We start from the raw sequence: 27,780 nt of genomic DNA, 5'->3' as shown, positions 1-27,780 counted from the left end.
TGTCAGGTGCCGCATAACCTTCTATTGTTCCTGTTCCAGGGATCCAAAGCCTCTCACTTTCATGGGCATCTGAATTCATGTGCACAGACATACAGTTAGACACACACACACTTACACATGATAAAAAGTCAAAAAAAAAATCTTAAAAAAGACTCACTGATATTCACTAGAAAGTCTTAGTAAGACAGTACTGTTGCCATACAAAATTACGTAAATATACCAATATGAAACTCAGAAACAAACTCAGGCTTAGAAGCAAACTAGTTATCTTAGAGTTATGGTATAGTGAGGAGAAATGCATTACACAAGTGAAATAGCTAGTTAACCACATAAAATAAAATGTATCTCTATCTCCTAATACAGGAAAACTCCAAATCCATAAATATAAATACAAGGAAAGGCATTGTACTTCCATAATTGTACATTAACAGTAACACAATGCTCAGAAAGAACTAAATGCAAAAGACAGATAAATCGTAAAAATGACAATGTCAAAAATGTTAAGTGTATTGTGTGTGTGAACACACACGCATGCACACACTGTCACACAGCATGTATGTGGAGGTCAACTTTCAAAAGTTGGTTCTCCCTAGGCATGGCGGCACATGCCTTTATTCCCAGCACTTAGAAGGCACATGAATCTCCAGGAGAGCCTGCTTTACATAGCAAGTTCCAGGACAGCCAGCACTATAGACAGTGAAATCCTGCCACTCAAAACAAAACAAAAAGATAGTTCTCTCCTTCCACCATGTAGGTCCCAGGGATCAAACTCAGATCATCAGGCAAAAGCCTACTGTATCTGCTGATCCATCATGCTGGGACCAATGTTACGTTTTTAAAATAAGAGCCCATACCAGACACATATAGCCTACAAAATAATAAAGTTTTAAGCAGTAATGACTTAGGAAAAAAGGGTGTAGCAAGCTTAGATCTATGATTTCCATGTAGACACACACACATATATGATGACAAGAACCTTAAGGCCTAGGACACAGCTTCTGAAGCTTTGGGTTATGAACCCATGCAGGTTCCATATCACATATCCTGAATATTAGATATTTACATTGTGATTCACAAAAGTAGAGAAATTACAGTTGTGAGATGGGCATGGTGGCACGCACCTGTAATCCCAGCACTCAGGGAGGCAGAGGCAGGCAGATCCCTGTGTGTTCACTGCCAGCCAGGTCTGCAAAGTGAGTCTAGGACGGCCAAGGCTACACAGAGAAACTCTGTGGAGGGAAGGGAAGAGACAAGAAGAAGAAAGAAAGAGAGGAGAAATTACAGTTATGAAGTAGCAACAAAATAATTTTATGGATGGGGTAACCACACATTAGGAATTGTATTAAAGAGCCATGGCCATTAGGGAGGTAGATAACCTCTGGCCTAGGGAATGGTGACCAGCCCTTCAGATATGAAGAGAAGAATTTGTGTAGAAGGAGCAGAATTGGCCATGTTCTGTTTGTGGTTTAGCTGATGAATTAATAAATTTTTATTATAATTTTAGCTAGAATTAGTTTTTTGACAGTATCATGGAAAATATTTTACAGTACTTAAACTGCAGACACAGTACATACAGAACATGGACTAGATTGATTATCTATTAATAACAACAACCCTATGGAAGCTAGGCGGTCACACTTCGTAATTTCATGGTCTTAATTCTTTTAGTGGATACACAAAGGCTACACATAAACAGTACTATGTTCAGTTTTTTGATAAATGTGTAAACTGTTTAAATCAAGCTAGATGTTTATTTCTTTAAACAGGACAGTAAACTGTTGACATCCAGTCACTTCACTATTCAATAAATTCATATTCCCCATCTTTCAATGCCCACACACACACACACACACACACACACACACCTTCTCATTAAGCAGCCCAGGCCCTGAGCCTGTCCCCAACTTCTATCATATTATTTGTGTGTGTGAGATGTATGACTTTGTGCAGATACATACACCATCATGCTAGTACCAGAGGAGGATGTCAGTCGCTCGCCCTGCACCATTGAGAAAGAGCTTCTTGATGAATTTGGAGCCTGCTGTTTTTGCAGATAAGCTAGCTGGCTGGCCAGTTCAGCAGCTCCTCTGTCTCCCATCTCCAGGACTGGGGTTGCACAGGCTCTTTATGTGGGTACTGGGACCTGAACGTGAGTACTGCTGCTTATGCAAGTGCTCTTCCCCTCTGAACCACACTAATTTATAAAGTCAGTCTTTAATGATTATGAATGAGTTAGAAATTAGTTAAGATAGTATGGTAAGAAAATGTTTTCAAAGAATGGTTAAAATATCCCCCACACCAATTCTATGTGGAGGAAAAAAAATATTTTCCAGGATAAATGTGGAAGGCTGGGTGTAGCTATACACAAACTTAGAAAGAAGCAAGATGACTGGAAGTTCGATGTAATTCTTAGCTACATTATGAATGTGAGGCTAGCCTAGACTACAACAGACAAAAAACAAAAACCCAAATCCAAACATACAAACAATTTGTATGCAAACGAAATTTTTCACAAGTAAATAGATCTGTTGATAAAAAACACATCTGTGGACTACAAGCAGACTCTGTCTTTAAAAGAACAGCAGCAAAAACTGCTCCAGCACCCAAGACAGTAAGAGACAGTTTATTCTAGAACCAAGTATGAGCGACTATGGCCCAGGACACAGATTCAGGTAAACCTAATACATGCATAATATGTAATTCCCATATGGTAACATCTTCATGAAGGTTTTGCTGTTACAGAACAAAAGAGTGTAAGAAATAAAAGCACTTTTCAAATACACTGAGGGAAATATCAAGTAGGCTGGTTACAGCAAGGTGGGAAATCTGTTACAGAATTATCAAATAACTTTCTTAGCCTTTGGGTTGTGAGAGCTGCTACACTATTAGTACACTGCAAAATAATTTGCCTAATAGTTACAAGAATGGTTACTGGGTATAAAATACAGAGGAAGACAATGGGTGGCTATTAATTAGCATAAGATAATCTGGCTCTGGACAAGCACTGCAGCTCTCCTTTCCATGGGCACAGCTTTGTTGATTTGCTGCAAACTTCTGTATAAAAGAACTTTTATTCTGTTTCAAATGCTGTCTCAGAGGCTCACTGCCTCCATCTGCTAACCTAGTCCTAATCCTGGAAGCTTCTAGCCTCCGTTTAATTTTACCTAGGCCTAGAACGTTTTCAGCCTTTTAAATTTCCTGCTTAATAAGCTCATCCTTTCTTGTTCTTAATGAGCTCAGCTGGTTGGTTAAACTCAGCTGTTCTGGCTCAAATTCCTATCCAGCTGACTTACTCAATCTGACTTCTCTCTTCTTGGCCACAAACTACCTCCAACAATCTTTCTTATTTTTTTTTTATTAATTGCAGTTTATTCACTATATATCCCAGCTGTAGCCCCCTCCCTCATTTTCTCCCATGCCCCTCCAGTCCACTGATAGGGAGGTCCTCCTCTCCTTCCCTCTGACCCTAGCCTATCAAGTCTCATCAGGCCTGACTGCATTGTCTTCCTCTGTAGTCTGGTAAGGCTGCTCACCCAGGTGTTCAAAGAGTTCACTGAGTTCATGTCAGAGACAGTCCCTGTTCCACTTACTAGGGAACCCACTTGGACAGTGAGCTGCCATGGGCTACATGTGTGCAGGGGTTCTACATTATCTACATGAATGGTCCTGGGTTGGAGTATCAGTCTCAGAAAAGACCCCTGTGCCCAGATTTTTTGGTTCTGTTGCTCTCCTTATGGAGTTCCAGTCCCCTCCAGGTCTTTCTATCTCTCCCTTCTTTCATAAGATTCCCTGCACTCTACCCAAAGTTTGGCTAAGAGACTCAGCATCTGCTTTGATATCCTGCTGGATAGAGTTTTCCAGAGGCCCTCTGTGGTAGACTCCTGTCCTGTTCCCTGTTTTCTCCCTCTTCCAATGTCCATCCCATTTGCCTATCTGAGTGTAGACAGATCATCTTACCCAGGGTCCTCTTTCTTCTTGTCCACCTTCCTTAGGTGTACAGATTTTAGTATGTTTGTCCTATATATCTAATATCCACATATAAGTGAGTATATACCATGTGTGTCTTTCTGCTTCTGGGATACCTCACTCAGGATGCTCTTTTCTAGTTACCAACACTTGCTGCAAATTTCACGATTTCCCTGTTTTTAATTGTTGATTAGTACTCCACTGTGTAAAAATACCACAATTTCTGTATCCATTCCTCCATTAAGGGACATCTGGGTTGTTTCCAGATTCTGGCTATTACGAATAAAGCTGCTACAACCATAGTTGAGTAAATGTCCTTGTTGTGTACTTGAGCACCTTTTGGATATATACCTAGGAGTGGTATAGCTGGATCTTGAAGAAGCACTATTCCTGATTTTCTGAGAAAGCACCAGATTGCTTTCCAAAGTGGTTATACAGGTTTACATTCCCCCCAGCAATTGGGAAGGGTTCCCCTTTCTCCACATTCTATTTGGGGATAATATGTTAGTATACAGGAGTGACCCCAAAAATTCAACCAGAAAACTCCAGCTGATAAACACCTCCAGCAAAGTGGGTAGATACAAAATTAACTCAAAAAAATTCAGTAGCCCTCCTGTATACAAAAGACAAAAGAGCTAAAAAAAGAAATTAAGGAAACTAAAGCCTTTAAAATAGCCACAAATAACATAAAATACCTTGAGGTGACTCTGACCAAGCAAGTAAAAGACCTGTTTGAAAACAACTTCAAGTCTCTAAAGAAAGAAATTGAAGAAGAGATCAGAAGATGGAAAGATCTCCCACACTCACGGATAGATAGGATTAACATAGTGAAAATGGTCATCCTGCCAAAAGCAATCTACAGATTCAATGCAATTTCCACCAAAACACCAACACAATTCTTTACAGAACTTGAAAGAACAATTCTCAATTTCATATGTAAAAACAAAAAAACAGAACTGCTAAAACAATCCTGTACAACAACAGATTGTCTCGAGGTATCTCTATCCCTGATCTCAAGCTGTACTACAAAGCAATAGAAATAAAAACTGCATGGTACTGGCATAGAAACAGAATGGTGGATCAATGGAATCGAATTGAAGACCCAGAAAATAAACCCACACACCTAGAGACCCTTGATTTTTTACAAAGCCAAGACCATATAATGGAAAAAAAAGATAGCATCTTCAACAAATGGTGCTGGTCTAACTGGATGTCTGCATGTAAAAAAATGCAATTAGACCCATATCTACCATCCTGCACAAAATTAAAGTCCAAGTGGATCAAAGATCTCAACATAAAACAAGACACACTAAACCTGTTAGAAGAAAAAGGGTGGGGAAGAGCTTCAAACTCATTGGCACAGGAGACAACTTCTTGAACAGAATACCAACAGCACAGGCTCTAAGATCAACAATCAATAAGTGGGACCCCATGAAACTGAAGAGCTTCTGTAAAGCAAAGGACACTGTCAGCAGAACAAAATGACTGCCTGCAGATTGGGAAAAGTCTTTCACCAACACTACATCCGATAAAGGGTTAATATCCAGAACATATAAAGAACTCAAGAAATCAGAATAAATAAATAATAATCCAATTAAAAATGGGGTACAGAGCTAAGCAGAGAATTCTCAAAAGAGGAGTATCGAATGGTAGAGAAACACTTAAAAGAAATGCTCAACATCCTTAGCCATCAAGGAAATACAAATCCAAACAACTCTGAGATTCCATCTTACACCAATCAGAATGTCTAAGATCAAAATCTCAAGTGACAACACATGCTGGAGAGGATGTGGAGAAAGGAGAACCCTCCTCCATTGTTGGTGGGAGTGCAAACTTGTACAACCACTTTGGAAATCAATCTTGCGCTTTCTCAGAAAATTGAGAATAGTACTACCTCAAGATCCAGCTATACCACTTCTGGGCACATACCCAAAAGATGCTCCAACATTCAATAAGGACATTTGCTCAGTTATGTTCATAGCAGCTTCATTTGTAACAGCCAGAATCTGGTAAAAAAAACCTACATGTCCCTCAACAGAGGAATGGATACAGAAATTGTGGAGCCTACCACAGAGTCCTCTGAAAAGATCCACCCAAAAGGGGATTGAAGTAAATGCTGAGACTCACAGCCAAACTTTGGGCAGAGAGCAGGAGTCTTATGGAAGAAGAGAGGGGTGGGGAAAGAGGGACATGGAGGGAACAGGAGCCCCACAGGAGACCAACAAAGCTAAAGGATCTGAGCCCAGGGAGTCCTGAAGAGTCTGATGCACCAAGGGAGGACCATGCATGAAGAGGACCTAGACCCCCTGCTCAGATGTGGCCTATCAGTCTCCATGTGGATCTCAGAGTGAGGGGGAGCAGGGCTGCCTCTATCATGAACTCTGTTGACTGCTCTTTGATCACTCGTTCCTGATGATGCAGCCTTGCCAGGCCACAGAGGAAGAGGATCCAGGCAGTCCTGATGACACTTGATAAGCTATGGGCAGATGGCAATAGTGGAGAACTCTCCCTTTCGGTGGACTAGTGGAAGAGGATGAGGAGAAGAGGGGAAGAGGAAGGGAGGGTGGGACTGGGGGTAGTTGAGGGAGGAGCTTCAATCAGGATATATAATGAATAAATGGTGAAGAAAGAAATTAAAATTAAAACATAAAATTAGTTATGTAAAATTACCACAAAGAAATAATTTGTTTTAGATGTGTTCTTCTTGTCCTTGTCACTTTGGTGAGAGGGGAAGAATACATATGCTTCTTTTTAAAATCTTGCAGTAAAGAAAGGTGGGGGGGATGACCCAACAACCCTGTCAGGAAGATTAAAACACAGCAGTCGTGTCCTTATTTGATATGTCCTTATTTTCTACAATATGTTTATCAGGAAGCCTAGGAACCTCACAATTGCCACTAAATTACGGGTTTCAAGGAAAGAAAGGCTCTTACATATAAATAAAGCCACAATATATTTTTGCTGAAAACAACTAAGGAATCAAAATCTACATCCTTTTGGCCTGAATAGAAAACAGAGATGGGTAGAAAAAGCCTGAGACAAGCTGCATAGAGAATGCCTTCAGCAAAAGAAAAAGACAATCTTTGTCTACTGCTTATTTGGACCAGACTCTGGAAATGGCCCTATGCCCAAAATTCCGTTACAGAGCTCTGTTCAATAGGCCTGAAACAAGGTCCCAATCAACTCTGAAATTAACTTGATTCAGAATGGCACACACACACACACACACACACATACAACAAAATAGATTTCTTACAAAAATATGAACTGAAAAATCAGACTCCATAGAAACACATAATATGAAACACTTGAGTCAGAATTATTATAAAATAACTAGGCATGGTGGCCCATGACTATAATAGCAACACTTGGGAGCAATGGGCAGAAGGATCCCAAGTCCCATGCCAGGCTGAGTTACAACTAGGCTAGAAAGTAAAAGTAAGGGGGAAGAGAGATGATTCAGGGAAGGCTGCTTGCTCGCTAGGCAAGCCTGACAACCTGAATGTATGTGGAACCCATGTGTGCTGGCCAGTTTTATGTCAAAAGCCATAGTTATCTAAGAGGAGGTACGAAAATGCCTATAGGCAAGCTGTAGGATATTTTCTTCATTAGTGACAGACGGGGCAGAGCCAGTAAGCAGCACCCCTCCATGCCCTCTGCATCAGCTCTTGCCTCTAGGTTTCTGCCCTGTTTGGATTCCTGTCCTTATTTCCTTCAGTTATGGACTATGATATGGAAGTGTAAGCCAAATAAACTTTTTTCTTCCTAAATTACTTTTGCTCATGTTGTTTTATCACAGCAATAGTAACCCTAACTAAGAGACTATGTAAAGGTAGAAGGAGAAAATCAATACCAAAGTTTCTTCTAACCTCCGCATACACACCATGTCATGCCACCCCACCCCAATAATAAATAAACAGAAATTAAAGTTATCTAGGAAAAGTGACCAATGGGAAAGGGTGGTGGGGAGAAAGAGAAAAGGAAGGTAGTTAGGGAATATGTTCAACACATAATATATACATGTGCAAAAGTTAAAAAACAAAATACTGAAAGGCTAGATGGCCAGATGGCTCAGCAGGTAAAGGCTTTGCCATCAAGCCTGACAACCTAAGTTCAATTCCTGCAACCTACAGAGTAACAAATCAGAGCAAATTCCAGTAGGTTCCTCTGATCACAACTGCTAAGGCATGTGTATAGACACGCCAGACAAACAAACAGACACAAATGCAGACAAACACACACACACAAATGTTCAAATATTTTTTATTTAAAAAATAAAAACAAGAATATTAACACTATAACAACAAAGCTAGTTAGGCATTATAGTCTCTAATTTTTTAAATTCTTAAAAACAAAACAAACAAACAAAAACTGATCACCAAATTCCATAAGGAATGAAGGGAGATAAAACAAGGCAGAAACAGAATCTGGGGGGAAAAAAAAACTTTACAAGGAACAAAGGAATTAAAAAAAACAAGAACTTCAAACGTAAAATCCGGGCACAGTGGCCCATGCCTGTAATCCCAGCAGTCAGGGAGGCAGAAGCAGGCAGATCTCTGTGAGTTTGAGGTCAGCCTGGCCTACAAAGTGAGTCCAGGGCAATAATGCCTATAGAGAGAAACCCTGTTGGGGGGGGAAGAGCTTTCATGAAGAATAAAAACTAATTGGTAAAATAACATAACTCTTTTAAAGATAATTATTGAAACTTGAAAAGAAAAAATTAATAGATATAACCAAAAAGTAAAACTGAAGGAAGTTTCCTAAAGAGATGAAGAATGGTATATTTAGAAAAGATAACACACCAGAAATATATAGTGTCCTCATCTCCAGATAGAAACTGCCCTCGAGGGGCAGCACAGTATCCTCTTAGAAAGACCAACACAGTTAGGCAAGCCCTGTAAGAGCTCTCTTCCTCCCTCCCTCCCTCCCCCTCTCTCTCTCTCACACACACACACCAGCCACTAAATAAAATAAATATTCAAAAAGTTGACTGAAAGAAAACAAAAAGACAAGTTAATTACAAAAGCACTTAGAACATCCAGAATTAATAGAGCATGTCTGTAATCTGTGCAGAAGCAAGGAGAATCTTGGTTCTGGACCAACCTTGGCTCTATACTCAGAGACTTCAGTTGTCTCCAAGACTGTGGCAGGAACAGATGAGGCAAAGCACTGCCTTTAGAAGCTTAAAAGAGGGTCGTGGGTGAGCTCAGCTATCGGTGCTTCTCTGCCATGTATAAGGCCTCAGGTTTATACTCTAAACTATAGCACTGTCTCCCTACAACAAAAAGAAAAGCCTAGAAAAAGGAGGATAGTACAACAAGTAATAACCGATTCTAAAGCAACTTTGTTTGGTTAACATGATGTCAGTTTTCTGTTAGAACAACTCGGCAAAATAAAATTCCAGTTTATTGTTCCATATTGTTTCATACATACATCAAACAGGCAAAAATAAATAAATAAACAGCAAATTCATAGATAAAAGAAAAAATCTTTTACCTTTGGCCTTTTAAACCAACTACTTATAATAGAGCTAAGTATGTACACAAAAACGTTACTGGAATGCTTGGAATAAGACTGTTTTGTTGTTGTTGTTTTTTACAACTTTTTTTTTTCTCCTTTGAGATTATAATGAACATGGTCACACAAATAGTAGCCTCTGCATCTGCAAAGAGACTGATGCTGTTTGTTTTCTTGTCTGACCATGTTTTGAGACAGGAGCTTCCTATGCACCCTTGGCTAACCTGGAACTCAGAGATCAATATACCTCTGCCTCCTGAGTGTTGGGATTAAATCTGTGCACCACCACAGCAAGCTTTGTAATGAATCTGTTGTAAGATAAGTTAATTCATATTTACTCACATGTATAAAATACCCTAGCACATATTATGTACTATATACAAGACTTCTAGAAAGCAAGACTAGGGATAGAAAAAGGTGTAACAGAGCTTATAATCCCTCAAATAAAAGTGACTGACATTTAGCAACCTTCACATAGAACCCAATTTGGAGGAGGGATTTGTGAAATAAAGTCTAATGATGTAGCTATAGCTACATACACCACAACTTTGGCCCAAATTAAAGTCAGAAAAAGATAAAACATTAAAAAGAAGGGTCTGATGACACACCCATGTAACCCTGGCACTGACTGCAGTAAGTGTGAGATCAGCTTGGGCTACAGACCAAGCTCTAGGCCAGCCTGAGCACAGAGTGAAATTCTGCCTCAAAAATAAAATAACAGGACAGAAGGAAGTGAGGAAGAAGGCAGGAGTAAAGGAGAAGGGAAAAGAGGAAAAGGCAGGGCAGAGGGGAGAATAAAAGAGAGGAAGAAGGAAAAAGATGAGAAGAGCTTGGAGGGAGAGCAGGAGAAGACTGGCGGAAGGGGGAGGAGGGGAAAGGAGGGGATGGGAAGAGGGGTAAAGAGGAGAATGATTGGTGAAGGAGTGATAAGTGGAGAAGGAAGAAGAGAATGGAAGGAAAGCTGCTGAGGCTATGCAATGGCATGTGCCTGCCTCCTGCACTCAGGTAGAATGAAGCAGAAGCAGCAATGTCAGGGCACCCTCAGACACACAGGAAGACCACATCTGAAAAACCAAGGACTGGAGTTGCAACTCGGTGATAGAGTACTTAGCCTATCAGACCTAAAGAACTGGTTCAATTCCATCCCCACCATGGCACTTAAAAAGACACATAGAGTGTCAGAACATGATCCAAGATTAGAGTCTATGTGAGATTTCTGAGTGCTTGGAAAAAAAACCTCCAAGAATCCAAGACAAGAGCCTTGTAACCTCAGTTTCTTCAAAAACAGGGAACTGCTCTTAGATTATGCTTCCCTGCTGCTCCCAGACGAAGCAGATAAGAGTGAGTTTACTTCAGATTACACATTACAACTGGCTTTATCTGTTTATATATGACTCTATGGAAAAACATGTTTTGCCATGGGCAACTTGTCCTTGTGACTGTACACTTTACTCCTATGACTCCTCTTAACCATCAGGTATAAGTTGTCTGATGCTCTGAATAAAGTTGGCTATGGCATGAGATTTTAGTTCACCTCGTTTATTGGCTCCATTTTCCTAGGTCACTCCACTTCTAGAGCAGTAAATTTAAAAAAAAATGAGACTTAAAGAGAAGAGGCACAGTACTGACTTTTCCTTAGAGCTATGAAATGGGGAATTTCAGTAGAGAAAAAGCAGGAAAATCTTTTTAGCCCTAACAGCAAAATCAAGAGCCACTTGTACCAGGTCCAATACCCTGTCTGTGCTGTGAGTCCTTAGTATTCTTGAAGACTGAACAATAATGAGGAAGGCAATGGCCACGCTGGGTCCACAGTGTTACCTCAACCAGCTGAGCAGTGCTGAGCTCCACAGGGAGGGCAGCATTCTGATAGTGAATTGTACATATGCACAGACTATATAAACTGGTAAAGAGAGATGACTGTCCCACAATTAACCTTAACCAAGCTTGGTTTAAAAGGCATGATAGAAACAAATCTAATCTCTACACTTCAGCTACAGAAAGGAAATATTCAGTCAAACATTCATAAGTGTGATTTGAGTGGTCTCTGCATTTTTCTTTGATTAGTGTTACCAAGTATAATGTGCCATTTGAGTTAAATTAAAAAAAAAAAGGCCACCAGGAATAGCATTTTCATCAAACCATAAGAGGATGTATATCTGTAGGTACTACTCTACTTAAATCACATTGATATGTCACTGAAAGACCTAATAAGAATTTAATTATGATTATTACATTTATTTGAGCCTTAGGTCCAATGACCAAGAGGTATACATACAAAATATGTAGGGATTTCTAAAAAGTTGAGAGTTTTATGTAAATACATTTCATCTCATCTTAAGTGAACTGTGGCTATATTTACCTGCCTATTTTAACATTTCCATCTTTGCCATTCATCGTGTTTGTAAATAAGACTTAGGAAAATATTTCTCAGACATAACTAATACTAGTATTTATGTTTAAAAAACAAATTTAAATATATGAGCACAAATGGCACCATTTTTTTTTTTTTTTTTAATTTAGAACTGATGACCTAACCTTCCAATCTTGTTTCACTCAAAATTAGCTATTGGATTTGAAAGATAAGGAGAACACTTTTTTCTTAATGGGAACAAATTTAAAGACTGGCTTTCCTTCTCTTCTTCCTTGGTTGTATGTTGATGATGCACTCTTACAAATTATAGTTGATGTCAGTTAGTAAAACTGGTAGCAAGTGTGATGTTTTAGAAGACAGGTATTTATGCCTGGTATTTATGACGCAGTATGAAGGTGGTGAGCAGTACCTGCTCTATATACCTCATCTACAACAAACAAGCCTTTTCCAGTGGCAAAACTAGCTCCATGAATAATTTCCTTGGACCTGTTCCCAAGTTTAATACTTTTGTCCTTGGTGTCTTTACATTATAAGAGCACTTAGTGAAATTGATAAAGGGAACTTCCAAAGTTTCAGGAACAGAACTGAAGCCTTCAATATGACAGCAACAGAGTCCATGTGTAGTCAGGACATAACCAAAGCATACTTTACTTCCCAAAATTTAACACAGCAATATATAAAAGTCAGAATCAGCAAAGGTGTAATTTGTTCTGTTTATAACCAATCTTAACAATTTTACATAATATCACAGTATTGACTTATACCATGTCTGTTAAACATTTTAATGAGATTCGCATTTTTAATTTCATTATGTAATATTCCTTTTGTTTGGGTGTTTGTTGTTGTTGTTAAAGACAGGGTCTCATTGTGTAGTCCTGGCTGCCCTGAGCTTCTTGTGTAGAGCAGGCTGGTCTTGAACTCAAGAGAGATCTCCTTTCTGCCTGATCTGCTAAGATTAAAGGTATGTGCCATCACATGCAGCTATAATATTAATTTTTATAATGTGTGTTAGGAAAAGAAAAGAGGGAGGAGGGGCAAGAAGAGGACAGAAGAAGAAGTGGAAAAGGAGAAGGAAGAAGAAGAGAAGAAAATGAAAGGAAAGGAAAAAAAAAAAGGAAAGGAAAGAAAAGAGAAAAAGCAAAGATCTAAAAAGACAAAGAAAGGGATAGGACCAAACTGAACCCACAACAGTTTCAAGGCCCACATGGACTACAGACTACAGAGTGAGAACTTTTACAGAAACATTTGTAAAACATCAAACATGAAGCAGCTTCTTTTTTGCTTTGTTTTGAAACAGGGTCTCTCTATGAAGCCCTGACCATCCTGGAACTCATTAGGCTTGCCTCATTTCATAGAGATTCTCTTGCCTCTGCCTCTCCAGTGCTGGGCCTTTGTCATAGAACACCATGCCCCAGCCAGCATCTTTTTTAAAATTCACGTTTCAGTATTAAGCAGGTGAACAATTTTATAGCTATAATGAAGAAGCCTGTGAGGCAAAGATGATTAGAGTGGTATCAGAGTAGGCGAAATGAAACCACAGGGCCCTTTCTAAGTGACTCTCAGAGCAAAAGGATCAGCACTGATCAGAAGCACAGTTTGAAAAAGACTCAACTGGTCATTGCTGATAAGAGGAAGGATAATCTCAGCATTTGGAAGGCTGAGACACGAGGACTGCTGTGAGTTCAAGACCAGGATGGGCTTCCTAGCTAATATCAGGGTAGCTAATATCACAAAGAAAGATCCTGTTTCCAAAAAAAAAAAAAAAACAAACTACAGAGATGAAGAAGCAGCAATCAGGGTGAGCACTTCAGAAGGCCACTAGAAGCTGAAAAGGGGCAAGCCAAGAGATTCTGCCCTAGAACATCCAAAAGGGGTGCAACCCAGCCACATGTTAACTGCAGCCCATGAAAACGCAAGGCAGATCTCTGACCTCCACAACTATGAGCACAGTAAGCTGTGATCAACTACTAATTAATTTGTTACAGCAACAACTGAAAACTAATGCTTAAGACCATGGGAGCAATTACACCAAGAAATATAGTGTGTTTTATGAAGTCTTCAGGTTTGAAAGCTGTAAATACTCTGGACTAATGGGACACTGGTAGACAGGAGACTGCACTCTCACTTTGGACCATCAATGGATGACTGACCGGCTGCATAAGCTCTCAAAGATGACATCTTCTCAGTCAGAGTTGAGACTTGAAGATGAGATGATGACTTTTTAAACAAAATTAGAGAAAACACAAGGAAACAATTCACCACAAGCCAAACACATACACACTAAAATATATACACTGGTTTTTTTTTTGTTTGTTGTTTGTTTTCTTTTCAGTAAAGGAAATCAAACCCAGACCCGTGAATATGTTAGGCAAGCCTTCTCCCACTGAACTACAGCCCTAGCTAATGCCCCCAGCCCTTGAAATTTTAAATTCTGAGAAAGGATCTTGGTAACTTACTTAGGTTTGCCCTGAACTCATTCTGTAGACCAAGGAGGTTTAAAATAATGCAAAACCAAAACCAAACCTGCATAATTTACCTTATTAAGAGATTTAAAAGAAACAAACAAACAAAAACAAAAACACATCAACAACAAAAACCTGTTCCCTTCCACAGATGCATAAAAAGTAACACAATCTATGGTCTCATTTCTTATAGGATCTCTCGGACAGCAAAACCACTTTTGAAAACAATAACAATTTCTTATAAACAGACATCTACCATGTAAGCTAATCACGGCACATGGATATTTGTCCTAAAGAAACAAAAGCAGGACCAGTGAGAATCTGAAAGTACATAAAGGCACATGCTTGCTATCAAGCCTCACAACCTGAGTTCACCCCAGGACCCACATTGAGAGAACTACTCCTTCTAATTCATCTCTGACCTCCAAACATAATATGCTGAGGCACATACATGCCCACACACAAAAAAATAAAAATATACTTTTTAAAAATTAAAAAAGAATTTGACTATAAGAAATATCTATATATAAATGTTCATGGAAGTTTAATATGTAACTGACAAAATTATGAAAACAACTTATATTTCCAACACTAGATACACAAATGCTTAGTAATGAAACAACTCAGCAATAAAAGGCAGTGACTCTTTTAGATGAAACAATATAGGTAAATCTCAAAGGTTAAATATGCTGTATGAAAAAAGTTGAACCAAAAAGAAAGGGGTGGGGAATAGGTGCATGACTGCATTCACACAGAATTCTACAAAATGTAAACTATTCTATAATAACAGAAAGCCTGAGAACAAGGAATGGGAAAAAGGGAAGGTTTACAAAAAGCATATGTTCCTTTCTTTATGCTGATGACTTCTTAGGAAGGAATATGTAAAATTTTTCAAAATACTATTAAAAGCTTTAATTATATATAATTTATTTTACCTCAAGAAAAGTCAAGAAGATGGCATGGTGGGACTTAGTATCATCCCAGCTACTGAGGAGGCTAAAGCAGGATGACGGAGAGTTTACGGGCAGCCTGGACAACTTAACATAGGCTACCTCAAAACAAAGATTAACAAGAAGCTGAGTGTGTAGGTCAGTAGTAGAATGCATGACTACAATATACAATGTCTAAGTTCCATCCACAGTCAAAACAACAGAACACTTTAAATGTTGAGGTTTGTGTTGTTTTTCTACAAATGTAAAAGGAAGGTTTTAAACAAACACACACAAACAGTAAAAGCAAGCTCAGTGGTACTAGCTTCTGAACCCAGCACTCAAAAGGCTAAGGCAGAGGACTGGAGAGATGAATCCAGCTGGGCAGTGGTGGTGCATGACTTTAGTCCCAACAGGCAGAGACATGTGGATCTCTGAGTTTGAGGCCAGCCTGGTCTACAATGAAAGATCCAGGACAGCCAAGGCTACACAGAGAAATCCTGTCCCAAAAAAAATACAGAAACAAACAAACAAAAACCCAAAGTTCAGAACCATCTGTAACTGTAGTCCTAGGGAACCGAACACCCTCTTTAAACCTTCTGTGCACGAGGCACTCATGTGGTACATAGCCAGTATTTGTAGGCAAAACACTCACATACATAAAGATTTCATACTTCCAGGTTATCTTTACCATCATTACATTACAACTGTCTGAGACTCCTTATGTATCTGAGATCTGTTAGGATTATATATTCAGCATCCAAGCACAATGAATTACTTATGTTTCATAATAGTGACTGTGCAAACACATCTGCTGTACTGTTATGAAACACTTTTATATGTACAATACCTGATAAATAAAAATAAGAATAATTTATTACTGGTTTATATATTTACAATACTTGCTACCACTGTATTCGAGTATATTACTACTTTTTTTTTCCTGGAGTAAATTTTTTAAATGATTTATTTTAACCTTATGTGTACTGGCTGTATGTATGTCTGTTGTGAGGGTACTGGATTCCCTGGATTTAGAGAGCTGCCATGTGGAAACTAGGAAATGAACTAGGGTCCTCTGGAAGAGCAGCTAGTGCTCTTGATCGTGAAGGCATCTCTCTAACCCCAACTAATACAATTTTTTTTTTAATTTTTAAAACTGTGTTTTTCTACAGCAAGAACAACCACATGCACCTTGTATTTCCCACTCTTGAAAGCACCAACCATCCACTGGGAGCAGAGACTTATATGCCATGCACACTGACATAGATGTTCACACCACAGTAAAATCTCCTAGTGACACATTTCTCAGCAGGTATGTACTCTTATCATTAAGCAATATATGACTATACCTAAAGACACATGCTGTCATTTGACTAAACATAAACCTAAAAGACTTTGTAAGCTGGTACCTGTGAGATATGATTGATGGAAGACTCCATCCTCCGAAGCTGAGATGCTTGGATATCCAGCAACTGGAGTACATTGTTGGCCAATGCATTTATCTGATAAGCAACACTTGCTAGAGATTGAGTTGTATATGCTTTGGTCTCTTCTAGAGCTTTTCTCTTGTCTGTAGCCTGAAATAAAATAAATGAATGAATGAATGAATGAATGAATGAACAATACTTAGCTGTCATTCATTAAACACACATTGTATACAAATACTGAGTCATTTTTCCCATCTAAAAAGCTCAAATCAGCCACCATGACACATGTGTAAGACCTCTGTATCCCAGGCCCCTGCCTGCTGGGCAGCAGGGACAAGCACAGCAGTGACACCCTGCACCCTGTACTCTCCATCTCTCAAACCACAATCCTGCTTGCATTCCCAGAGGCCAGCAGAAAGTATCAGGTGAGACCTCTCCACCCACAATCCCCAGCCCACCCTGTCCTCTAACAAACCTAGCAGGATTAAGCCCTGCCCTGTCCTCTGTGAAATTCATTCCCAGCCCACAGCTCAATTGCACAGCCTAGGCCCCTAGAGAGAGGACTGCAGCCACCTGGGACAAATAGGTGAGACCTTTATGGCCCAGGCCTCTAGCCTGCTCGCAAGCCCAACAGCAGTGAGCTACACTCTGTCCCCCGGTATAATACTCCAACTCCCGGACCACAACCCTACTTGCATTCCCAGAGGACTACAGTCATCAAGGACCACCAGCTTAACCTCCATCCCCAGAGGCCTACAGCCACCCAGGACCACCAGAGATAAATCCCACCTGCACCCTAGTACTCCATTTTTCTAGCATACAAATGGGCCAGCATCACCTGAAGTCTGCAAATACCAGAGACAACCAGATGGTTAAAGTCCAATATAGGAACACAAACAAGGAGAGCCAAGGCAAAATGGCATCACCAGAACCCATCTATCATACTACAGCAAGCCCAGGATTATCTTAAACACAGCTGAAGCACAAGAAAGTGACTTTAAATCTAGTCTTATGAAAATGATAGAGGTAAAGAAAAAATTAATAAATCCCTTAAAGAAATATTAAAAAACAAAATTTTAAAGGTAAAGAAAATGAATAAAACTGTTCAAGACCCAAAAATGGAAGTAGAAACAATAAAGAAAACACAACCTGAATCCTGGAGATAGAAAACCTAGGGAAGAGAACAGGAACAACGGATGGAAACATCACCAACAGAACACTAGAGAGAAGAGAACATCTCAGGAGTAGAAGATACAAAAGAAGAAATTGATACAACAGTCAAAGAAAATGTTAAATCTAAAAAAATTACTGACACAAAACATCCAGGAAATCTGGGATACTACGAAAAGACTAGACCAAGAATAACAGGAATAGAAGATGATTCCCAGCTCCAAGAACCAGAAAATATTTTCAACAAGATTTCCTCAGCCTAAAGAAAGAAATATCTTTAAACTACAAGAAGTATACAGAATATCAATTAGACTGGACCAAAAGAGAAAATCTTCTCACCTCATAATAATTAAAAATTAAATCTACAGAACAAAGAACATTAAAAGTTGCAAGGAAAAAGGACCAAGTAACTTACAAAGACAGAATTCTGATTACCTATCAGAATTATATCCGACTTCTTAACAGAGACTCTAAAAGCCAGAAGGGCTTGGACAGACATCACAGATGACAGCCTAGACTACCATGCCCAGCAAAACTCTCAATCACCGTTGATGGAGAAAACAAAATATTATAAGACAAAACCAAATGTAAACAACATCAATACAAAAATCCAGCCCTTCAGAAAATACTAAAAGGAAAACTCCAACCCAAGGATGTTAACTACATCCAAAAAACGACAGGAAATAAAAAAGTTCCACATCAGAAGGAAAAAAAAAAAAGATGAAAAGCACACACGAACACACATACACACACTAACAGCACCAACATCAGAACAGCAGGAATTAACAATCATTAATATCTCTCAATATCAACAGACTCAATTTCCCAATAAAAAAACACAGGCTAATAAAACAGAAGGGAAAACAGGAGCCATCATTCTTCTTCATACAAGGAACACACCTCAAAAACAAAATAGATATTACCTCAGAGTAAAGAGCTGGAAAAAGGTTTTACAAGCAAACAAACCCAAGAAGGAAGCTGGAGCTGCCATTCTAGTATATAATAAAATAGACTTTCAACCAAAATTAATCAAAAGAGATGGGTAAAGACACTTCATCAAAGAAGAAATCCACCAAGATGACATCTCAATTCTGGACATCTATGCCCCAAATGCAAAGGCACCCACATTTGTAAAAGAAGCATCACTAAAGCTTAAATCACATGAACCCCACACATTAATAGTAGACTTCAACATACCTCTCACCAATGGACAGATCACTGAAACAGAAACTAAACAGAGAAATAATGAAACTAACCAATGTTATGAATCAAATAGATCTAATAGATGAGTACAGAATATTTCAAGCAAATACCACATGGAATCTTCTTGGCACCACATGGAATCTTCTCAAAACTTGAAGTCAGTCACAAAACAAGCCTCAACCAATACAAGAAAACTGAAATAACACCTTATGTTTTATCACACCAGCATCGATTAAAGCTGGACTTCAACAACAACAGAAACAATAGAGTATCTACAAATGTTAGAAAATTGAACTGAATGATCACTGGATCAGGGAAGATATAAAGAAAAAAGTTAAACACTTTCTAAAATTCAATGAAAATGAAAGCAGGACATACCCAAACTTATGGGACACAATGAAATCAGTGTTAAGAGAAAGGTTCATAGCACTAAGTGCTCTCATAAAGAAATTGGAGAAATCTCATACTAGCAATTTAAAAGCACATCTGAAAGCTCTAGAACAAAAAGAAGCAAACACGCCCAAAAGGAGTAATTAAACTCAAAAGCTGAAATCAATAAATTAAAAACAAAAAGGACAATACAAAGGGCTAATATCTAAAATATTCAAAGAATTCAAGAAATTAAACACCAACAAACCAAATAACCCAATTAAAAAAATGGGGTATAGAGCTAAACAGAGAATTCTCAATAAAGGATCTTAAATGGCCAAGAAGCACTTAAAGAAATGTTCAATATCCTTAGTCATTAGGGAAATGCAAATCAAAATGACTCTGAGATTCCATCTTACACCAGTCAAAATGACTAAGATCAAAAACTCAAGTGACAACACATGTTGGTGAGGATGGGAGAAAGAAAAATACTTCTCAATTGCTGGTGGGGATAAAAACTTGTACAATCACTGTGGAAATCAACTTGGAGGTTTCTCAGAAAATTTGGAATAGCTCTACCTCGAAACCCAGCTATATACCCAAAATATGCTCCACCACAAGGACACTTGCTCAACTATGTTCACAACAGCTTTATTCATAATAGCCATAAACTGAGAACAACATAGATGTCCCTCAACCAAAATAAGAAAAAGAAAATGTGGTACATTTACACAATGGAATACTACTCAGCTATTAAAAACAGACATCATGAAATCTGCAGGCAAATGGATGGAACTAGAAAAGAGCATCCTGCATGAGGTAACCCAAACCCAGAAAGCCACACGACATGTACTCACTTATAAGTAGATATTAGTCATAAAGTACATGCTATAATCCACAGACCCAAAGAAGCCTAAGAGGAAGATGCTTAAATCTCACGCAGAAGAGGAAATAAAATAGACATCTGAAGTAGAAGGAGGCCAAGAACTGCGTGGAAGAGTGGGTGGGGAGGGTAACTGGAGAAGGATCAGGTGTGGGGAGGAGGAAGGGGAACCATGAGGGGAAGAGACGGGAGAGAGAACAGAAATTGTTCGGGGGCATCTCTGGGACAGGAGACGATCCTGGGAGTCTATGGGGGTGAGTCTAGCTGAGACTCCTAGTACTGGGTGTTAAGGAGCCTGAAGTCGACACCTCCTGTAGCCATAGGGATTTCTAGTGGAGGGAAGAAGACACCAACCCAACCATAAAACCTTCAACTCAAAATCTGTCTTGCCCACAAGATGTGTAGGGATAAAGATGGAGGAGAGATTCAGGGAAACCAATAACTGGCCCAACTTAAGACTCACCCTTGGGAGAGAGCCAAATGCTGTCACTATTAATGATACTCTGCTATGATTGCAGAGAGAAGCCTAGAATACTCTCTTCTGAGAAGCTTCATTCAGCCACTGATAGAAAGAGATGCAGAGACCCACAGCCAAACAACAGGCTAAGCTAGGGGACTTTTTTGGGAAAGTAGGAAGGACTGAGGAAGCCAGAGAGGTCAAGGATACCAGACCTACAGAGCTAACTAACCTGGACGAATGGGGCCCACAGAGACTGAACCATCAACCAAACAGCATGCATGGGCTGGAAGTAAGTCCCCTACACATACGGAGCAGATGTGCCACTTGATCAACATGTGGGCTCCCTAACAATGGAGTAGGGGCTGTTTCTGACTCTGTTGCCTGCCTTTGGTACTCTCTCCCCTAGTTGGGCTGCCTTGTCAGGCCTCTGTGGGAGATGATGCACTTAGTCCTGCTAGGACTTGAAATGCCTGGGTGGGTTGGTACCCTTTGGGGGGGGCTCCCCTTGTCTGAGAAGGAGAGGAGGGAATGGGAGGGTGAGACTGGGAGAAGAGGAGAGAGGGAGGGGACTGGGATCAGCCTGTAACGTGGTTAAACAAATAATTTTGAAAGCTCAAATCAGATTGGCAAGATGGGCAAAAGTGCTTGCTGCACAAGCCTGGTAACCTGAGTTCAATTCCCAGAACTCCCTTAAAGGTGGAAGGAGAAAAACAGCTCCAGAGTTGTCTTCTGACCTCCCATACATGCTGTAGCACTGGCACCCTCACACTCATGCACAAAGTACACACACACAGTTAATAATAGTAAACTGGACAAGGGAGTAATTAAAGTTCGGAACTAACCTGATGAGTCTTGGGATTCTGGATAAGTTTATAGAAAACTGACATGCTTTATAATTTGTATTTTTATGTGCATTGCTTTTTTGCCTTCATGTACATCTGTATAATGGTGCCTGATCCCCTGGAACAGGAGTTACAGACAATTGTGAACTACCATGTGAGTGCTGAGAATTGAACCTGGGTCCTCTGTTACAACAGCCAGTGCTCCTAACCAGTGAGCCATCTCTCCAGCCCCGATAACTGATTTTGTAAAATACTGGTCTTGTAATCACGCAATGTTTCTAAATTCATTTATTAACTTTAGCCACTATTTCTAGATTACTTAAGATGTTTAAACAATTGTGCTGTGTAAACAAGTTTACTTTCTCCTTTGAAATGGTCCTGTCTTCTATGGCTCTTTTAATGGCTAGAAATACAAGTACAATGTTGAATAGAAGCATCCATCCACACTATTTAAAGCAAAGTCTTTTTGCATAGAACACAGAATCTAGGCTAGGAATCTTGGTAAGTGGTAGAGCACTTGTCTAGAATGTGCAAGGACCTAGGTTCTAGAATCAAACTTCAGAACCGGAGGGGAAATGCAGGTTTTCTAAAATTAAAAAGGCAAATAAAAAAATAAACTATTTGTTTGTAAAACCAGATAGACTTGAACTTGAATAAGATAATCATTTTCAGTCATTCATGATATTCTAGAATTTCATCTGCCTGTTTTTTTTTTTTTAATTTTCAATTTACAGACCACATAAATTTTTCCACCACAGGAATAGGAGGAAATGTCAGCACTGAGCTAGCATCTATTTCTCCTTTTCCCCCAGTCAAAAACTTGTATTTCATTTTTCAGTTTCCTTTATTATACAATCATATAACTACATGCAGCCAATGAAATGTTAATAAAAATGACTGTACTTTTAAACCTATGCATAAGAACCTTTTCATCCTGATACAATAAACTGCAGTCTTACCCAAGCAATAATGTCATATTTAATCAAAAACGGTATTTTACAGAGCGTTCATTTTAACTTTTGAAGTAAAGGAAGAGTACAACTGGTTGTCCAGTTTGAAATGGTCAGCCCTGATAACATACATACAAGTAATATTATATAGACTCAACAGTTTATCTTTAGGAATTCTTACGTACTTATGTATACATACAAATATGCAATAGCAATTGTTTAAAAAAAAAAACAGGCCATGATTTTGAAGTAGAACGGGGAGAGGGATATGGGACAAAGCTCTAGAGTAAGGAAAGGGAAAGGAGATACACAATCAAAATATAATCTCAAAAGTGCTAGTAATGCTGTAGAGAAAATAGAAACTTTGTAGATCATTGGTAACAATAAAAAAAACGTTGCACCTCAAAAAATTATTTTTTTTAATTTTTTGAGATTTATTTTTATTTTATGTGCACAAATGTTTTGTCTTAGTGTGTATCATGCACATGTGTGCCTGGTGCCTAGACAACTGTGAGTCACCATGTAATAATGGACACCGAACTAGTCATTCTGCAAGAGCAATGAGTACTGTTAACTGTTGAGGCATGTCTTCAGCCCCATTAAAGAAGCTAAATTTTAAATTTCATTTTCTTGGGGGTTGGTGATTTAGCTCAGTTAGCAGAGTGTTTCCCTAGCATACAAAAAGGCCTGGCTTCTAGAGCACACAAAATGGGTCACAGACTACCAGAAAACAAAGAATGTGTCCACAGAATTAAGACTGGCATTAAGCAAGGCAGGTCCCCTGTTAGGTAATGGCTCTGGGATTTAACATATGATATGAAGTCCACTCATCATTGTCTTAAACAATGGATGAAGGCCACTTAAAGGGAATCAAACATACACAGCTTTCAAAGAAAAGTTACCCGTTTAAAATAACTGCACTTAAAATACAACATACAGGAAATTCCTTAGATAACTGTGATCATCTCAACCATAACCAACTCTTCTGCCTCCTTCCTCATCCATCTGCAGAAAGCAAACTTACTAAATTAGGACTGTTACTTGGAGTAAAAACCTTTAAAAGTAGTTATAGCTGTGTAAGTCCAAATCTGTACCTCATGGCTTCCTCAAAAGGCAAATCATCATCATCATCACTCATTTCATTTCACTGACTAAAGGAAAAAAAAAAAAAAAAAAAGCTGGGTATAGACATTCTCAATCTCTCTTCTAAATCCTTCTGTCTCTCTTCCTTCCTCCTTTTCCAGTGAAAAAAAAAATCAATCCGTCCCTCATCTGTACACTTATTTGGCTTTCCTGTTCCTTACTCTTTCTTTACCTACAGGTAAAATCTTTTTCACTTTTTCTTATGTCAATACCTGCCTCCCAAAAGAGAAAAAAGAAAAACATCATGCTTGTCATGACTGCTGCTCAAAAGTTAACACAAGCCAGGAAGGACAGTATGCAACTATAACCCAAGCATTTGGGAGGCAGGAAAAGATTAGCAAGTTTGACGGCAACCTGAGCAACCTGAGCAACCTGAGCCTCACATATGGAGGTCTGGGGACAGAACATATTTGTAGCATCTTCTTGTCAACTACCACTACACTTACACATATCTTCCTATTTAGCTGTATTATATGTTTTTAACCTTGGTAGTTAGTTTCTATCTTCCTAGCATTTCTAACAAATAACATAGCTCTGAAACTTTAAATTTTATCAATTATGCCCAAGTAATTCCTTTATCATCAGCAAAGCATTTATAATCTAAAGACACAAACTGTGGGAACACTGTTCGAGAAAACACAGGTAAATTTAAAACATAGTTAGGTTCAAGGCCAGACTGGGATCATTGTAAGTTCCAAGCCAGGCTCAGCTACATAGTGAGACCTTCCATGTCAAAAATTAAACAACAGAACATAATTCACTGTTGGACAAGACAGGCCCTAGCAGAGGGGGCTATAAGCAAAGCAACACAGTCCACCAACCACCAGTGTGTACTCCCACCTAGCTGGCCCAGGTGAAGCAGCCAAGCAGTTGTCAGGTTGCATAGGTCCCCCACTAGCCAGGTCTCACTTTCCCCTGCTCAGGGAAAGAATGCCCGTGTCATGCAACCTAAGTCATGCACATCCCATTCCTCTTCTTCAGTCACAGAGCATAAGCAACAGGCTTATGCTCTCCCCTCTCTCTAGGAGTCTTAAGAAGTACACCAATGCTCACCATGGTGCCTAAGGCCTCTGCTGCACCGATGGACTGATCATGGCCCTCCTCAAAAAAATCTGACATTTGTTACATACTTATGTATTGTTCATATTAAAAAAAAACCCCTCATATTTAGACCAAGATACTGGCTTTCCTTCCACTTACTCCTTTGCTGTTAACTAATTCACTTCTCGTGTAATTTTAGTTTTTCTTAAAAAGCATTTGGTTGCAAAGCACTTGACATACTGCTGGACAGTACAACCAGAAAACACTATCACAACTGCTTAAAATCTATGATATTCTTCACTTCTAGGAATTTTCCCAGAAAGAAAGAAAGGGCAAGTGCAAAAAAAAACTATTCATATCACCCTTATTTATAACAGGGGGTGGGGGGACTAGAACCAATGTAAAGGACCAATGACAGGTGACCAAAAACTTTGGTTTTGACTACCATGTAGTCAAAAATTCTGTAGAAATTTACTAGCAAAGAAAGTGTACTAAGTTAGGAGTTAAAGCAAGAAGCAGACCAGTGCAATTTTCACTTAACAGATACAGTAATAGTTGAGGCAATGAAGATCTAAGAGGGAGGATGAAAATCACTTGAGAAGCTAAAGTTTCCAGAAACAGGATACAAAGAAAAGCTAATGCAGAAGTCATACCATTACAGATTTGCTGCTACATCTGGAGATCTGTCAGATGAGTGGAGCTACTGTCAGCAATCAGGAGAAGGAACTGGACACAGAGAAAGAGAGGAAGGTCAGCCTGGAGCCTATAAGTAAGAGATCCTTCGGCATCTCTTACTGCATCTAACTAGAAAAACCTTCAGATGGTAGACAGCTTTGCTTACAGAAATCCCTCTCTTTGCTAATACTAACCCAGTGTGTTTGGCAACCGTATACGGGAGAGGACTATGCAGCACATAGTCTCTGCTTGAGTAAACATTAATGGTAAAAACCACCACGGTACAATCTGCCAATATGATACATATGCACGTCTTTCTTTTAGACATACAGAACTCTTGAGCAAAGACAACACCAAAAGCCTGCTTCAGTCTACCATGCCACAGCTATCTCTCTCAAATGACCAAAAACAGCTACTGGTCACTTTCCTCAAAGCTCATAAACTCCTGACAAAAAGCAACTTAAATGTTTTGGTTGAGCTTGAGAGTCCAGTTCATCATGATTGCAAAGGAATGGAGGCAGGAGCATGAGCAGCTGGTCCAGCTGCAGCCACAGTCAGAAGCAGAAGAGAAACTAGCTGCTCAGCTCACGTTCTCATTATTAAGTCTAAAACTACCATGTGGGGACATTTTTCCTTTTCCTTTGTTTTTCTTTCGAACTAGTGTGTTTCCCTTTATATTTTCTATTTTTCTATAGTATGCAGACTTTTTAATCTTATTAAGACTTTGGCTTTATATTCTATTCCTCTTCTTATATTTAAGCTTATTTTTATTACTGGGAAAGCTCTCATTTTCATTCATTCATTCATTCTTATCCAGGCTTTTCTAGGGATTGAATCTAGGGCCTTGTTGTGTGCTCAACAAGCAAACACTTAGCAGAGTTATAAATCTAGCTTTTGTTTTTTATTTTTTCTAATTTGCTATTTTCTCTTCTTCATAACAAACATCTCCATACCCCTTTTTCCTTTGATTAAATCTTATTTGTTTCTATTTTCCCCTCTCCCTTGGTGATATCCTTTATCTCATTCATTTACTACATCAACATTTACACTAAATGATTTTTAACTTGTTAATCTACTCTGTTTTGACATTCTCTATTATGATTATTGGTGATATACTGGTGGACTTTAACTGATCTTAAATGTATTTCAGTATCTTGTATCATGTTTTGAGACTACTGATATACTTTTCCTCTTCTCTGAGTGGCAATCAATATAGAGACTTCAAAAACTGACAAAAAATAAAAATAAAAAATAAAACTGGCCCTTTAATTCCAGAACTCTGAAGACAAACTCTATGGATCTGTGAGTTTGAGGCCAGCCTTACCTACAAAGTAATTTCCAGGACAGGCTGCTCAGTAAAAAGATTCCCAAATAAAAGCCAAAAAGAACTACAAAGCAAGAAATGAAGATCCCCTCCCCCCCCAAAAAAAGGGAAAGAACATTAAAAAAAGCAAGGCAACATGACACTTACAAGACATATAACTAGTAAATTCAAAAGTACTGATATGGGTTAAATGCTGGATGGATGAAGACCTCACATTATACAAATGAGCAGATGAATGAAGTAAAGAAATTAATCCATAACCTAGACAGGAAATATTGCAATGGAGAAGACAGTCACCAAAGTGAGTAAGAAAATCATCAATATGGATGAGAAAGTCAGTACCATGCTTAAAAAAAAAATCAGCAATAGTGTTTAGACATTTGGGGGGAAGAGGGGATTGGTTGGTTGTTCTTTAGAGCAAAGAAAAACAGCAAAAATGAAAAACTAAATGGATCAAATTAAAGCAGGTGCAGTCTCACCAGGAGAATCAAAAAAGCAGGAAAAACGTGAACAAAACCATGGATCATGGAAAGATTCAGAAAATACTACATTCAAATAGCAATAAAAGAAAAGCAAATGCTGAAAAAGGATAACCAAAACATCCAAGAACTTCTAGGACATAATCAAGAGAAAGAAAGGGGAGCTGAGACAGAATATGTTCAAATTTTTAAGAAAAGAATGTCCAAACACTTGCATACAGAAACCCAAAAAGACATGAGCAAGTAGAACCTGTCTGTGACAGGTTCAGCCAAGGTGTCAGAAGTACAAAGCAAGGGCCAGGCACGGTGGTGCAAGCTTTTAATCCCAGCCCTAGTGAGGCAGAGGCTGACAGCTCTCTATGAGTTCAAAGCCAACTAGGGTTACACAGACTGTTTCAAAAAAAGAAAAAAGGCAAATAAATATTAAAAGCTATAAAAGAAAACTACTAATTCACCTACAAAGGCAAGCGCATCACAGAAAACTCAGTACTCTCATCAGCAAACCTAACAGAAAAGCTTGAAATGAGGTATCAGCCTCAAGCCTGGATGGAGTCCATGGCTGAGTCTCA

General features: G+C 38.9%; 1 protein-coding gene across 10 annotated transcripts in view; it reads right to left on the bottom strand.

Moving 5' to 3' along the window:
- The window catches only part of Abi1 (abl interactor 1), a 94,367-nt gene that overhangs the window by 40,191 nt on the left and 26,396 nt on the right, over positions 1-27,780 (bottom strand). For all 10 annotated transcript variants that reach the window (XM_021654580.2, XM_021654586.2, XM_021654579.2 and 7 more), the window contains exon 2: positions 16,655-16,822. In XM_021654580.2, coding sequence (XP_021510255.1) covers positions 16,655-16,822 — 168 coding nt within the window. The remainder of the gene's footprint in view (positions 1-16,654; positions 16,823-27,780) is intronic.

The sequence above is a fragment of the Meriones unguiculatus genome, chromosome 7 (genome assembly GCF_030254825.1).
Source record: "Meriones unguiculatus strain TT.TT164.6M chromosome 7, Bangor_MerUng_6.1, whole genome shotgun sequence".
NCBI lineage: Eukaryota > Metazoa > Chordata > Mammalia > Rodentia > Muridae > Meriones > Meriones unguiculatus.
This window is presented reverse-complemented; position numbering and strand designations above follow the sequence as displayed.